At 39.7% G+C, this 14,387-nt stretch overlaps 2 protein-coding genes across 2 annotated transcripts in view; one reads left to right on the top strand and one right to left on the bottom strand.

Annotated features, from left to right (window-relative positions):
* stab2 (stabilin 2) overlaps window positions 1-6,990 on the top strand; it is a 32,183-nt gene extending 25,193 nt beyond the window's left edge. Inside the window, exons 56-69 of the mRNA XM_051419769.1 lie at window positions 618-767; window positions 844-948; window positions 1,459-1,566; window positions 1,699-1,892; window positions 1,976-2,117; window positions 2,737-2,870; window positions 3,479-3,644; window positions 3,808-3,914; window positions 4,181-4,300; window positions 4,385-4,531; window positions 4,865-4,975; window positions 5,076-5,207; window positions 5,904-6,029; window positions 6,165-6,990. Coding sequence (XP_051275729.1) covers window positions 618-767; window positions 844-948; window positions 1,459-1,566; window positions 1,699-1,892; window positions 1,976-2,117; window positions 2,737-2,870; window positions 3,479-3,644; window positions 3,808-3,914; window positions 4,181-4,300; window positions 4,385-4,531; window positions 4,865-4,975; window positions 5,076-5,207; window positions 5,904-6,029; window positions 6,165-6,224 — 1,802 coding nt within the window. The 3' untranslated portion in view covers window positions 6,225-6,990. The remainder of the gene's footprint in view (window positions 1-617; window positions 768-843; window positions 949-1,458; window positions 1,567-1,698; window positions 1,893-1,975; window positions 2,118-2,736; window positions 2,871-3,478; window positions 3,645-3,807; window positions 3,915-4,180; window positions 4,301-4,384; window positions 4,532-4,864; window positions 4,976-5,075; window positions 5,208-5,903; window positions 6,030-6,164) is intronic.
* Window positions 6,991-8,312: 1,322 nt separating this feature from the next.
* ovch1 (ovochymase 1) lies at window positions 8,313-13,367 on the bottom strand. Its single transcript, XM_051420973.1, has 13 exons — window positions 13,328-13,367; window positions 12,807-12,914; window positions 12,270-12,453; window positions 12,112-12,187; window positions 11,802-11,991; window positions 11,135-11,274; window positions 10,724-10,874; window positions 10,596-10,637; window positions 10,240-10,462; window positions 9,875-10,032; window positions 9,685-9,783; window positions 9,470-9,606; window positions 8,313-8,474 (listed from the first exon to the last, which is right to left on the bottom strand). The coding sequence occupies exons 1-13, from the start codon at window positions 13,365-13,367 to the stop codon at window positions 8,313-8,315; spliced, it is 1,710 nt and encodes a 569-aa protein (XP_051276933.1).
* Between the last annotated feature and the right edge of the window lie 1,020 nt (window positions 13,368-14,387).

The raw sequence follows: 14,387 nt of genomic DNA on the forward strand, positions 1-14,387 counted from the left end.
CAGCTTTTCTTTAATATGTCCGAATTGTGACTTTAAAACTCAAATGTTGTTTTACAATTGAAAGTTGTAGTTTTGACTTACCATCATTTTTACTTAAGTCATAACTCTTTTACTGTTTTACTATTTTTACTATAAAAGTTATGATGTGATTCAGTGTCATAATTTCCTTAAAAAAGTCGACTCAGAATTTTACTTATCATACATATTTTTCTGACCTTTTCTAGCCATTTTTATTTCTTGTTATGGCACAAATGGGCTTCCATACATATTTGAGCAAATATCCGCTGTTGTTCTCTAAAGGGGTTTTAAAATAATAAATATGTGTATTTATATATATATTCTCTTAATATCTCTGAATATAATAAAATATAAACATATATTTTATCTGTTTGAATAGAATAAATATATATTGTACTTGTTGTAATATGAATATTTTTAATTTACTTTGTAAAAAGGAAAAACTTTTTGTGAGACTAAAGATTTCTGTTTTTGTTTATTTTCTTCTTAATGGAACATTCTGACATGCGAATGATCGCAGTGACATCATGAATATTAATGAGCAGATGACATTATCTATGTAGATGTTGTGAGCTGTTTATTGATCTCTCCTCTTTTAGTCTGTCCCGGCGGAGTCAGCTCTCCCTGCAGTAACCGCGGTAAATGTGACGATGGTCAACTTGGTAACGGTACCTGTACCTGTGATGTTGGTTTTGGGGGCGTGGCCTGTGAGCTGTGCAGTGATGGATTCTACGGACCCACCTGTAAAGGTGAGCAGCCGTCAGACAGTTTCCTGTTTTAAGGTTTTATAATGCTGACTGTTTGTGTTCTTCATGTGGTTCTCAGCCTGTAACTGTTCAGAACACGGGTCCTGTGACGCTGGACGGAGAGGTACAGGTTCATGTTTCTGTGAGGATGGCTGGACCGGAGAACGCTGTGAGACCCCACAAGGTGAGTTCTAGAGGACTTTCTGTCATCTAATGAATTTAACAGACGGGAAGTGGCTCAAGAGGTCTGCTAGGGTTGGGGGTTCAATCCCCAGATCCTCCAGTTCACATAGCATTAACTTCAAAAATGTGATCTTCCCCGACTTTCTCTGTTGACATTTGTGTGCAGTGTCAACAGTGTGCAACACTAGCTAACGTTAGCTTATAAATGGAGTCCACTAATCTACAAATAATCATTTCAACCACAACAGTCCAACACAAAGTCCAAAGTCAAAGCTAACATTACTGCCAAGCTTGTATAACATATTGTCTGATTGGGCTTTCTGCTCGATAATGTTGGTCGCTGTTTGTCAGTGCCAGATAACATTATTCAGGATGGCTGGGTTGCAGCTAGCCAGCTCATTTTAGCTTGCCTAATAAAAAGGATATAAATATCTGTGCCATAAGGTTTTTCTTCCTTCATTAATATCAGAGTTTGTCCATCTCACTAACAGTGTCTCTGTGTTTGGTCCAGCTGAAATCTTTCAGTGTTCTCCGCCCTGTTCTCCAAAAGCCGTCTGTCGGGAAAACAGCACCTGTATGTGTCGGCCATTTTATGAAGGAGACGGCTTCACCTGTACAGGTAAATGCTCCTCAGATACAATACACATAAATGGTGTGTGAGATTTTCAGCTAGGGCTGTAACGATATCAAACGTCACTACATGAAATTCACAATAACAATATTATCGCCATATCTGTCTGTCTGTCTGTAGTGATGGACATGTGTCAGATCTGGAACGGCGGTTGTGCTAAAGGAGCCAAGTGTTCTCAGACAGGAGAGAAAGTGAGCTGCACCTGTCCTAAAGGTCACACTGGAGACGGGTTCAACTGCCAGCCCATTGACCGCTGTTCCTTCGCAGACAACGGCGGCTGCCACGAGCACGCCACCTGCACCCCGACGGCACCGGTGAGAACATACCACAATCACTGAAAAAGTTCGGCCCATCAGATCCGTCAGTTATATTTGAACTGTGTGAACTGTGTGAACAGGGGAAGTCGAGGTGCACCTGTAAGGACAACTACATCGGAGACGGAGTCACGTGTGAGGTCAAACAGCTGCCAATCAGCCGCTGTCTCCAAGACAACGGACAATGTCATCAAGACGCCAAATGCACCGACCTTCACTTTGAAGGTATCCGGATGGAAATTGATCAGTGTTTTGGTTTTGGGCGTTGACCCTTCTGCTTACTTCTAGTTCTCTTTTTACTTTATCAGCATCATATAAATATTTTATATGTGCTTAATAACACATAATGTTGTAAGAAGATATTTGTTAACTATAAAGCATCTGTAACTGGTGTGTAACAATGAATAATGAAAAGACTGGTCATAAATTATACAGTTTTAATAATATTAATTACAAACTAGTTATCTTATTTAACTCTTATTTATTTATCTATAAATACAAACGTTTCACTCATCTGATGTTGAACTGCAGCTTCCAGAATAAATCACGTTCTTTATCCTCAGATAAAAAGTTTAACGTGCTGACGCCAACGATGTGATGTGCCACCTTCTAATGATCCAGCCTTTATGAAAAGATTCTTAATTGATTTATTACTAGTGATTTAGTCATTACTAAAAGGTGTGCAACAGTGTTCCATGTGAATAATCTGTGATACTTTACAAAGTAATTTTTTATGCAGATGATAATTACTTGTTGCTGAATTCCTGCAGTCTGCCTTTGATGTTGTTAAGTCATAAACAGTATGCTGGTATAAAAATGTGTTTTCTGTTGTGTTTGTGCGTAGATACAACGTTTGGTGTGTTTCACTTCCGTTCATACAAAGGTCAGTACAAACTGAACTACACTGAAGCCCAAAAGGCCTGCTCTGCACTGGGAGCTACCCTGGCTACATACAATCAGCTGTCCTACGCTCAGCAGGTCAGTGAACACAACACAGCTACAGCATCAGTTTATCTGTTTGTCTGTGACTTTCCTGTTTTTGGGGTTTTTTTTGTACTGTAATGAGTGTTGTTTGTGTGTTAAAGCCTGATATTAAACTGTTATTGAGCTATTAAAAATTAGCTACACACACACACTCACACTAACTAGTGTATTTATACACCGTCCTCCTGCCCCGAACAGTCACTAGAGCACCAAATGTGGAATAGCCCACTGTTGAAAATAAAAGAAGAGAATCAGGTTCAGTAGGATTTCACATACAAAGAATTTGCCTCGTTAAGTTGGACCATAACAATTAAACATAGAAATATATAAAGATAAAAATAGGAGCATATATATATATGGGGGGGGGGGTATGTACAATAAGAGCCAAACCGAAATGTGCAAAAAAAAAGAAATTGGCTGGGGAATTTGTAAATTAGCAGGGTGACATATTTGCGATGTGCAAAAATAAGATAAAATCCATTTGTTCATCCCCAATAAATGCACCATTTCCTCCTGCTTGTTTGATAAAAACTACACTGACAGTTATTATATTATTGCGATCTGCTGGTCCTGTTGATTAAAGTGCTGTCTACTGGTCGTAGGGTGGGTTGAACTTGTGTGCTGCTGGCTGGTTGGACAAGGCCCGCGTGGCGTACCCCACCACCTATTCCAATCCCAACTGTGGTTTTGGACACGTGGGCATCGTGGACTATGGCACCCGCAAAGACCTGGGGGAGACCTGGGACACCTTCTGCTACCGGATGAAGGGTGAGAGAGGAAGAGGAGGAACAATAGTGTAGAACAAATACAATTGAATTATAATCAAATACATGGAGTATAATGACGTTATAACCCCCAATCTGTTCTCTTGGTCTTTGGATGTATGATTCTGATCTATTAATCGTCAATAATCAGCAATCACTTATTTCAGAGGTGAAGTGTGAGTGTAAGCCCGGTTACGTTGGAGATGGTTTTAGCTGTACAGGAAACCTCCTGCAGGTCCTCGAGTCCACACCGAACTTCTCCAACTTCCTCACGGTGAGTCCGACGGTTGTCTGCTGTCACAAATCAAATGTTTTACATTTTTTCCCAAATAAGTTTTAATACATTGAAAATAAATAATAGACCAAACTAAATACAAGTAGCTTAATCAAACAGCCATGGAGGAGATGGACTACCATTGGTATAACAAATACAGAATGATAAGAGATGTAAACTAATAAATCAATTATACACAAAGAAAAAAAAACATTTTTAATAATCTCCCCTTGTGACACATATTTTGCTTTTTGCTTTTTCTACAGCAAATCCTCAACTCGTCTCAGGTGTCTGAGTCTGGGAGGAACCTGCTGAAACGTCTCAGCAACCTGACGGTGCAGTCCACACTGTTTGTACCCGACAACAACGGCCTACCCAACAACCAGGTGAGTCACACAGAAAGAGCTCACAAAAGGTACTCAGCCTGTTAACGTGGCTTCAGCTATATGTCCATGTGTCCCTCCCCGCAGACTCTGTCCCAGCAGGACATTGAGTTTCACCTGTCGGAGGGTCAGGCTCTTCCTGTCGGACAGCTGAAGAACGGCAGCAGGATCAGAACTCGTGTCGGCAGTCTGACCGTCCTCGGAGTCGCTGACCTGCTCAACCCCTCAGCTCTGGTTAGATGTTACTGTACTGTACACTAGAGGGCGCTATTGTACTGTCCCTCACAACTCTCATTTCAGATATTATTAATAATATCTGATCAAAACAATCAGGCCCAAAATTTTATTTATGCCTGAATGCAAACATTTCTGGAGTTTGGTTGTTTGTGTTTATTATAGTTATTAGTAATAATAGTAATAACTATTTGTATAGCACTTATTTGAAGCTTATAAAGTGCTTGACAAAATATGAGAAAAACGAACAACAAAGAGAATAAAATAAAATAAAAACAGCAACAATTAAAAGAATTCAGACACTACATTTAATAACATATTTCATCTCTTCAGTCGTCTCGTTACATCAACAACCGCTTCATCACTGAGTCGGACATCCTGGCTTCGAACGGGATCATACATGTTCTCCAGGGACCACTGAAAGCCCAGCCTCCTCGCCACGAGGTGAGTGATGTCATAACGACAGAATTTACTAAATATACTTTTAAGAAAAGACTAACTGCTAAAACTGGTATTGCATGTTTTTCCGTGGTTGGCTCTTCAGATGCACGTGGCTCATAAGGCGGGGATGGGAGTTGGAGTGGTGCTGCTGATCGTTCTGGTGGCAGGAGTCATCTTTGTCGGATACCACTTCTACACCCACAACACCAAACCGTTCCAGTTCCACTACTTCAAGGTCAGAGTGGAAATATTTGTTTCATTGCAGCTTCAGTGTGCAGATGAGACGTAGCTTAGATGTCAGGTTGAATTTATCGGAACGCGTTGCTGCTCCCCTAAGGATCAACTCCACCGTCAGTTAAAACTGTCCATTTAAGAGTGAAAAAACTCACTTGTTAGTATCACACATTTGTTTGTATTCATACAATGCAGTTGTTGATATTATACACATTAGGATTATTTATCTGTCAGTATAACATGTTTTTTAGTGTAAGTCTAGTATAAGATATGTCAGTATGAGATGTTTATTAGAATTTATTAGTATAAAGTAATAAAATGTTAGTCTTGTTAGTATTTACACTAACAAATGTGTTAAAACCATATTAGTGTAACACGTATTTGAATTAGTATGATTTAAAAAAAAATAATTAAATGTCAGTATAACAATTGCTAGTATAAGTGAAACAAAGTACACACAAACTGCTTTTAGTTTAATACAACACATTTCTTAGTTTAGTTATTTGCATTGATGTTAGCATTAGTTTAAGACATTTAAACCTTTAGTGGAACAACTGAATATAAAACTAAAATAACTGAACTAGTTTAATACAGTTTTGATATCAGAGCAAGAAATTTATTATTTGTAGTTATGAGACGCTTGATGATAATTTAATTAACATTTCTTCATGCTTACCGTTGCCTCTGTGACTGACAGGAGGACGAAGGGGAGGACGAAGGAGAGGAAGAAGAAGCTCCACCTGCAGACTGCAGTCGCAGCATCTCCAACCCTGTTTATGAAGCAGCTTCAGAATCAGCCGAGGCCAAAACATCTAATGTCACAGTGAGTCATAGTTCTATAATAACAGACCCTCAAGAAAACACAGAAATAAGTTAGATTTTAGAATTTAAATGTTAGCTCACATGTTAAGACTCATTATTCTGACACTTAAAATAACGGCAGACTTACAATCTGCAGGCGGAGGACAAACATGAGGTGGTGAATGGAGGATCATACAACCTGCTGCAGGACAGCTGAGAGGGAAAGTGCTGCTGCTCACTGCTGGACTGGAACAATCAGAACTGATTTTATACCACTGTGGTTTGAAAGTCCTCCAGCCAGCCCCAGAAAGTGTGTTATCACGGCTTACGCACTGATAAATGACAGACAGCTGTGTTGTGTCTGTCTCTGGTTTGTCTTTCTGAGAACTGAACTGCCTCCTAAACCAGCGCAGAGCCGCCTGTTCCCACAAGAAAACCAACACTAATGATGTGTAAAGGTGCGCTGAGTTAACTTAAAGTCTGACATCTCCAGATTTTTCCAAACTGTGACATGAATGGACAGATTAAAGAGACACTTCACTGCCACTGATAAAGATTCAATTTGATGTTTGAAAGAAAAAAAAAAAAAATTAAAACTGGATTTCTAGTTTTAGAAAATGTAAACTATCTGCAGACATAAAAAGTTAAGAATTGTGTATAACCCATTTAAAATGTTGATTTAAAACAGTATGTATGTGTGAGGAAAGGATTAGCCTCTTAAATGTTTACATTATTTTTCCTTACAGTTTCCCGATACTACTTCATGTACATTTTGAGTTATAACCTTTGAATATCAACTTTAAACTAAACTAAACGGATGAGTAGGTGTTTCATTGAATATGACTAATTTTAGTATGTCATGTTTAGAATAGAGTTTTTGGTAATTGGTAAACACATTAATTTCAGTTATGCTGTTGAACTGTGGATTTTACCTGCTTGTGACACTTGAGTAATAAAGCAGTTTGTGTTTTTCCAATTTACAACGGACATCGAGTGGATGATTGATGTCATCACTGCAAAAAATGTACAAACAGTATTGAAGGTGTTTCTCAAAGAGGAATTTTTAGTAACATACACCAACTGTTTCATGTTTATGAAATCATCATGTTTTGGAAGATATTTGGATTCTATAAAAAAGGAAGGAAAGTTGGCCAAAGGTCTGTCCAGTGGTAGCACTATAAATCAGTTCCCTGGTTGGATGGCATGGTGACACCTATGGATGCTAATACAGCTACCACAAGCAAGAACATGCAAAATATTAAAAACACTTTCCAGACACAACTTAGCTCGAATTGGGCAAGTTGTCTTCTAGTTTTTTCCCCCATAAAAGAAAATATTTGGGACTTCACTAGTATTTTGAAAAATATGTATTTGAAGATAAGCAGTGCCACTTTTATAGAATTGGCATATTTTAATTTAGAATGGAAAATAAATGTATACATTAAACAAATGTTAACCGTTTTAGATTGCATCATTTCCAGTTGTTCCATATTCGATATATGCATCGTCCCTGAATTGTATCTAAAAGGGAGGGATGCACACCCCAATCTTTACAACTTTGTTTAAAAGTTGTTTTATACCAAATAAATAACGTAATTTCCGCTTAAGTTTCATTTTTTGACAATATTTTCCACCACAGAGTTCTGATTTCATTATATGCAGACAAACAGTTGTACCTTCATATGAATCCCACAGCTCTTGAGTATGCTGCATTCATTTCCTGATGTCAAAAAACAATTTATTTTCAATTAATTATTTCTATCAATTGATTTGTTATTTGTGTGTAATTGATTGTCCCTTAATCGTATCATAGCCCAATAACATCTTAGAAGGGACAGATTAACACCCCTTAAAAGTACCAAAAAGTTCCAGCTGTTTCCTTACTTGACTTTCTCAGACTCTTAAAAAAACAACAAAAAAAACAACAACAAAAAAATTTGGTCTAAATAGACGATTCTACAAGAGCCAAATATGGTTGTGTTTGCTGACATTGAATTTGGCCATTTTTGGTTTTGAATCATCTGCAAGCTGGATTATACCGACTGTTTGGTTTGGACAGTGTCTAAAAGGTTGTCTGACCTGAACTTTTTAAAATTAAAACAATCCTTTGTGTGAAAAACACCATTAAAAGGTGGTTCACTTACCTTCTCCAGAGCTTCGTTCCATGCTGACAACATCTAAAAATCAACTCAATTCTCTGATTAAGATGTGGTTGAAAGCACCAGAAAAAAATAAGTGAACCATGAGAGTTAAAACTGCTCAGAGAAGAAACCAGTTAAATTAGTTTATTTTTTACCACAAACATTCAGATGTCTTCAGTCACCTCACTGATCCAAGGGTGATAATCTGACACTCTGGAGAAGATGGCCGGTTTGTCTGCATCGCACCACCTGCTGCCCCATGTGACCACGCCAACCAGGAGGTAGGCCCCACGCATCCGACACAACAGTGGAGCTCCAGCGTCGCCCTGCAGAGACAGAACAGCATCTTAACCTGTTTAGCCCTAGCCAGATAGACTCAGAATGATTAAGAAAGGGTAAGGGGACAATATTTGCTTTGTTATTTGATAGAATATTGAGACAAACACAGAATTTCACATTTTGACGATAAAATGCAAATTTTTTCTCTTTCTAGGGGCTCTGTGGTTGTGATTATGTTTTGCTTGGTATCAGCAGAAAGATGAGCTTCTCGTTTAATCTGACACCTAACATGACTGAGTCGAGCGAGCGGATATATGTGTACTGCTCCGTTTCATTTCGACTGTCCCTTATATTCACAGAGCTGTTATTTTTTTAGTTAATTGTTTAAATTATTGCCAAACAAACTGTTTGAGAAAAATTCACTTGGACTGTTGTTTTGGTAGAGTTGAAGCCTCGTATTTTGGAAAAATGTAAAAAAAAACAAAAAAAAACCACCACAGCGTCTTATTAACTTTTTACAGGCAGTAAAGCATTGTGGCGCTCGCCGGACACTGTACCGGGTCCTTCGGGTCTAACAGGTTAAAAGTGTTGTTTTTTAAAGACATCGGACCTCCAACCGCCTGCAGTTACGGTTAGACAACTTTTATTGATGTTTATTTCGCAGAGCGATCATGATGTAATAATTTCCACTACAGACTATGGCTCGACTCTACCCGCTAGTTAGTACTTTGGATAGTACTCCCTATACGTCAGTTGGGAATCAGACTTTTAGTCAGAGTTTTACTTTGTGCAAGGATTGTTGCATTTTGATCCTCACTATGAGTCAAAAGAGGACTTCCTGAACTCTACTTCCTGGTTACTATTAGCTCACTTCCTGTTCAGTGGAGCTATTTGCAATCAACACTAGGTGGTACTAAAGAATTCCAGGACAGCCTACTAATACTTGTTGTGTGAACTCATTTGACCAAATTGACTAAAACTAAAGACATTTTCTCTGAACACATCATCCAGTAATGGATGGCGGGGTTCAGGGTGGAGTTACCAAGCAAGAGGTGGAGCCGGCAGGATGTGAGCAGATGTGGGAGTCACTGATGAGACCTCGTCCCCACTTGTTCCTGCAGGTTGTCTGATTGACCAGAGTCAGTCCAACGTGGTGGAGCCGGTCTGGATCGACATCCACTGCACAAACAAGAGTTTGATGATAACACTCACAGCTTTGGTTGTTTCCTGCTCCGTATGTGGACATGTGGAGACTACCTGTTGCTTTCGTGGTTCCCCAGCCAGTTGTGACACAAGACCAGCTGTCATCAAGCTCTTCGTCCTCATCGGGGACACAAACTGGAGACACATTAGAGCCTGGAGACATGGCCAGTTTCAAAAATAGCTTAGAGCCTCACACACACACTATGTGATTCTACAGAGAGTTTGTGTTTTTATGTGTTCGTACTGAATCTGGCAGGCACGCTGAGGTGGAGCAGCGACAGGTCAGATTTCGGGGGGAAGCTGCCGTCCTGCGGCAGGTTGAAGACCTTGTCCACTGGGACCATTTGAGATGATGAGAAACGGAGATCATGAACTCCCAGAACCACCATGTCCTTTTTAGCTCTGCAGGGACACAAAGTTCACAACAGTTGGTGTATTACCTGACGATCGAGTGGAGCAGTACTGCAATATTCTACCTCACAACACAGTAGTGGTGCTGTGATATTTTGCTTAACAATACAGTATTTATAGTAGTATGATTATGTTTTGTGCAGACCTGGGAGTAGGTTTCATGAATTTCACAGCAGCAGCAGTTTCAGTCGTACCAACCTGACGTTGCAGTGTTTTGCAGTGAGGACCCAGCGGCGATGGATCAGCACGCCACTGCAATAATGGCGTCCATTGGACTGCAGGCTGACCTGCCAGGGCCAGAAGAAGGGACAGGACTCGGTCACATTCCCCACAGACACCTCACCATCCTGAGACACTGAGAGACCAGCAAGACCTGGAGCTTTCTCACAGCTGGAGCTCCGCTGCTTACTACACCTGTCCTCTGTCGTCCAGATAAATAGAAAAACATGAAAACCTGTACAGTGTTGTTTCTCTACTGAGCTGTATAAGGCAGTGTCAGTACAACACACAGAAATAAAATTTTATAATTCATTCATTTAGTTTAAAAACCCTACCATTAGTACTGACGTCATCTGCATACAGGATATTCTGATCATCTGTGAATGAGACGACACAAGTGCTTCTTCTTAGTCTTTTAAAAAGGTAAACTCTCCAACAGGTGTTAATTACCTGTGAAACTCACAGATGGTGTTAGAGATCCACTGGGTGTGTTGTTGGACTTTGGTGTAGACTCCCGGTCTTTTGGCTCGTCCACAACCGACTCCCCAACTCACCAAACCTGCCAGCTCGTACCTGCTACCAGTGAAGCAAGACAGAGGACCTCCAGAGTCCCCCTGAGACACAGACAGGACAATGATTAAAGACCCGGACAGTGAACACAACAACAGTGGAGACATCAGACGGTACAAAGAAGAGATATCAGAGGCAAACACAGAGAAAAGACAGCACAACAGTAAGACTAAACAGGAAGACAAAGATGAGACGAGACAGGACAACAAACAGTGGATGGAAAGACGGAACAATAAAGAGACAAGACAAAGCAGCAAAGAGACCAAGTGTTTCTAGATTGTGTCTGGAGGCATTCAGGTCCTACCTGGCAGGCATCGACTCCTCCGCTGTCCTTTCCAGCACAGAACATGGAGGGCCGAATCCTCCCGAGGTAGAACTGGTTACAGACATCAGGGGGCAGGATTGTCACATTCACCTCCTGGAGTCTGTGAACTCGAGGACCGTCTGAGGAAACAAACACCATAGATCAAAGTCATTTCAGCTCATGTTCGGCTGCAACAAGCTCTTTGAGATTCTACAGTCTGTAAACTCGGGGTGTAAAGAGTTACCGATACGAGTCAAAAACATTATAGATGTGACTCACCTGGTGAGACATGACAATTCAGGGACGGTGTGTTTTTAATTTTTCCAATGCAACTGATACAGTTCTTAACACTGAGTGAGTGTAAAGATTTGTCGTGCGACCGTTTGTCCAAATGTCAAAACTTTAGATTTGATGGTGCACAAATCCTGTCGACATTACTCTTGTCTTGTAGCAAGACCCTTGTGTTTACAAGAGTGGAGACACTGTTAGCATGAGCATTAACTTAATTCGGTTCCGGTTCATGGTACATTGAGATCCATCCAGGGGTCCGTGTACCGTTAAAAAAACTGATTTCCGACTCGTGTCTAAATCTTTACACCTCTATTTTAATCATCTCTGAATTGTATCGTAGCCCATATATCTGGATAAACAGTAAACAGTTCCTCACTCTCTCGGGTGGAGCCCCAGCCGGTGATCGTGCACTTCCAGAAGTTGGGCAGTGAAGTCATCCAGATGTCGATGGGTCTGACAAACTGGTCAAAGACCAGCGGCTGCTGCAGCTTCAGCAGAGCCATGTCGCTCTCTTTAGTTCGAGTGTTGTAGCCGGGATTGCTGACGATCGCGGAGACTCCGACCACCTGGACAGAACAATTTCCTGTATTCTACCACAAGTATTTTCTTCAGGTAACATTGCCCTGATTAGACACTGAACGGATCAGATCTAGAATGTAAATGTTTGATCTTTGTGCGTTTCTAACTTGTTGTCCAGGTTCTTCAGGATTGTCCAGGTCGTGTTTTCCCGCTAGAACTGTCCAGAAAGAAGCTTTATTGTACCTGCAGACAGGTTGAACCATTAGTTTGAACCCGTCTCAGATTTAATCCTGTTCTACTTTAGCACATGTTTATGACCTTTGACCTTTTGAAGCAGTGTGCGGCAGAGATGACCCACAGCGGACTGATGACGGCTCCTCCGCAGGCCGGCATGGAGGTGAATCGAAGAGAAACCTGCCAGGGCCACGAGTTAGCCCAGGCCTCCTGACCCCCAATAATCCTGGTCTCCATCTCCTGTTCTGGAAGGAAGGACCGAACCCCCGCCAGGTCTACAGACACATTTTAAAAAAAAAAAAAAAAAAAAAAAAATTTTCTACAAAACAAAAAAAAAAAAAAACCCAAAACCACCTCTTTTGAAAGAGTATTTTAAAAAAACAAAAAAAACACTTTTTTTTCCTAAAATTTATAAAAATTCCCAAACTAAACATTTTTAAACACATCAAATACAGAGGTTTCTAAATACCTAACCCTTATGTGAATATTAACAGCAGCATTGATGTGTTTGATCAATGTTGGTCTGATAATTCGGTTTACACCAAAAAAAAATATGTTAAACGGTGGAGGACCTACAAAAACAAAACAAAAAAATCATAACTTTTTAAAGTAAAGACAAACTGCTCACCGCTGAATCCAAAATGTCCAGAGAAATTTCCATGTTCCTGCAGGGTTTCATTTAAAGTCACATTCAGCTGATTCTGGATCTGATTCTGGATCTGATTCAACTTTAAATCTGAAGAGAAAAAAACAGTCTTATTCTTCATCCTCATTTATGAATCTGATTCACTAAAAATGTAAATGATTTAAGTACATTTCATTTAGTTTAGGATCTAAAATCTTTTGGAAATTCTGTTAAATTAAATCTGATCCGAGTTATTTTAAATTTAAATAAATTAATATTAGATGCATTTATTAAAGTTAAATAATCACATTGAAAATAAACTTTTCAGACAGCAGTTTACTGACCTGAGAACAGCAGTTAGTTTGTGTGAAATAATGTCGACAGTACCTGTGTCGTTGTTGTTGTTGTTGTTGTTGTTGTTGTTGTTGTTGTTGTTGTGAACTGATCCAAGTTCAGCTGCAGACACAAACAGTTAAATTCAGGAATAATAAAGGCGAGTATTGAGAATGGATCTGGTTTCTGACCTGTGTACAGTGTGAACAGCAGACAGAGCGCCGGCAGCATTGTGACTCTTTCCTCTTGTTCACTCACGCTCTGCTCTTTGATAACTCACCTGCCACACTCACACCAGTCTGATGAGAAACACCTGCTGGAGGTCAAACTGCTCCAGAGCCAGTTTCACCAAACAGGAAGTCACTTTGGTTTCATTTTTACAGTAAAAACAATTAAAAGGATGTTGAATACAGTTTAATGTTTGTGATTTTTATGTATATGGATATGGGGAATAAGAAGGGACTTTCCAGCATTTATTTGCTCTGGTGGAAGAGAATAAAACACAGGAGGAACTATGGAAACCCAGGAGGTACAGAAGAGGTCATTTCCACAGGAAACAGGAATAAAAATAACTCAATAAGATCAAATTCACAAATACAAATAGAAAATAATAATGAATTAAGTGCATTTAACTCTGTTACACTGTAAACCAAATCTGTAAGTTTACAGGGTTTTTCTCATTTATTTCACAGATCTGTATTTTTTAAATAGATGGAAATATTATATATTGTATATAAAAATGATAAAAAATTGAGACTGATGCCACAGGACAGAAACAGAAAGAGAAACAAACAACAAAACACCTCTTTCTTTTCTTTATTCCTGTTACTAATCACCACACCAGCTGTTTATTTCAGTCACAGCATTTGGACTCAGTCAATCCTCAGGAACGGTCTGAACCGGTAAGCTGCTTTATACAGTTTATTTTCTGCACACTCAGCAACATTTATACACAATAATAGAATCTCTGAACTTTACAGATCAGTCACAGGGGCGCATCTAGAGCGGTGGCCACCCAGCTGCCCATTTAAAAACAGTTTTGGCCACATTGGCCACACAAGTTTGTAAATAAAACAATTTATTGATTTCTAATGCCAACTTTAGATATTTTTATTCAATGCCTTACTGATGTGCCACAGGAAAGTTTGTGCGTTCTCTCTACATCGGTCCATGGACACTGAGCGCTGCCCGCAGCTTTTATTTCTGGACATATAAATAGTTACAGGTTACTGCAGTTCAGTCACAAAGAAC

The sequence above is a fragment of the Dicentrarchus labrax genome, unplaced genomic scaffold (assembly GCF_905237075.1).
Source record: "Dicentrarchus labrax unplaced genomic scaffold, dlabrax2021, whole genome shotgun sequence".
In the NCBI taxonomy this organism is placed as follows: Eukaryota; Metazoa; Chordata; class Actinopteri; family Moronidae; genus Dicentrarchus; species Dicentrarchus labrax.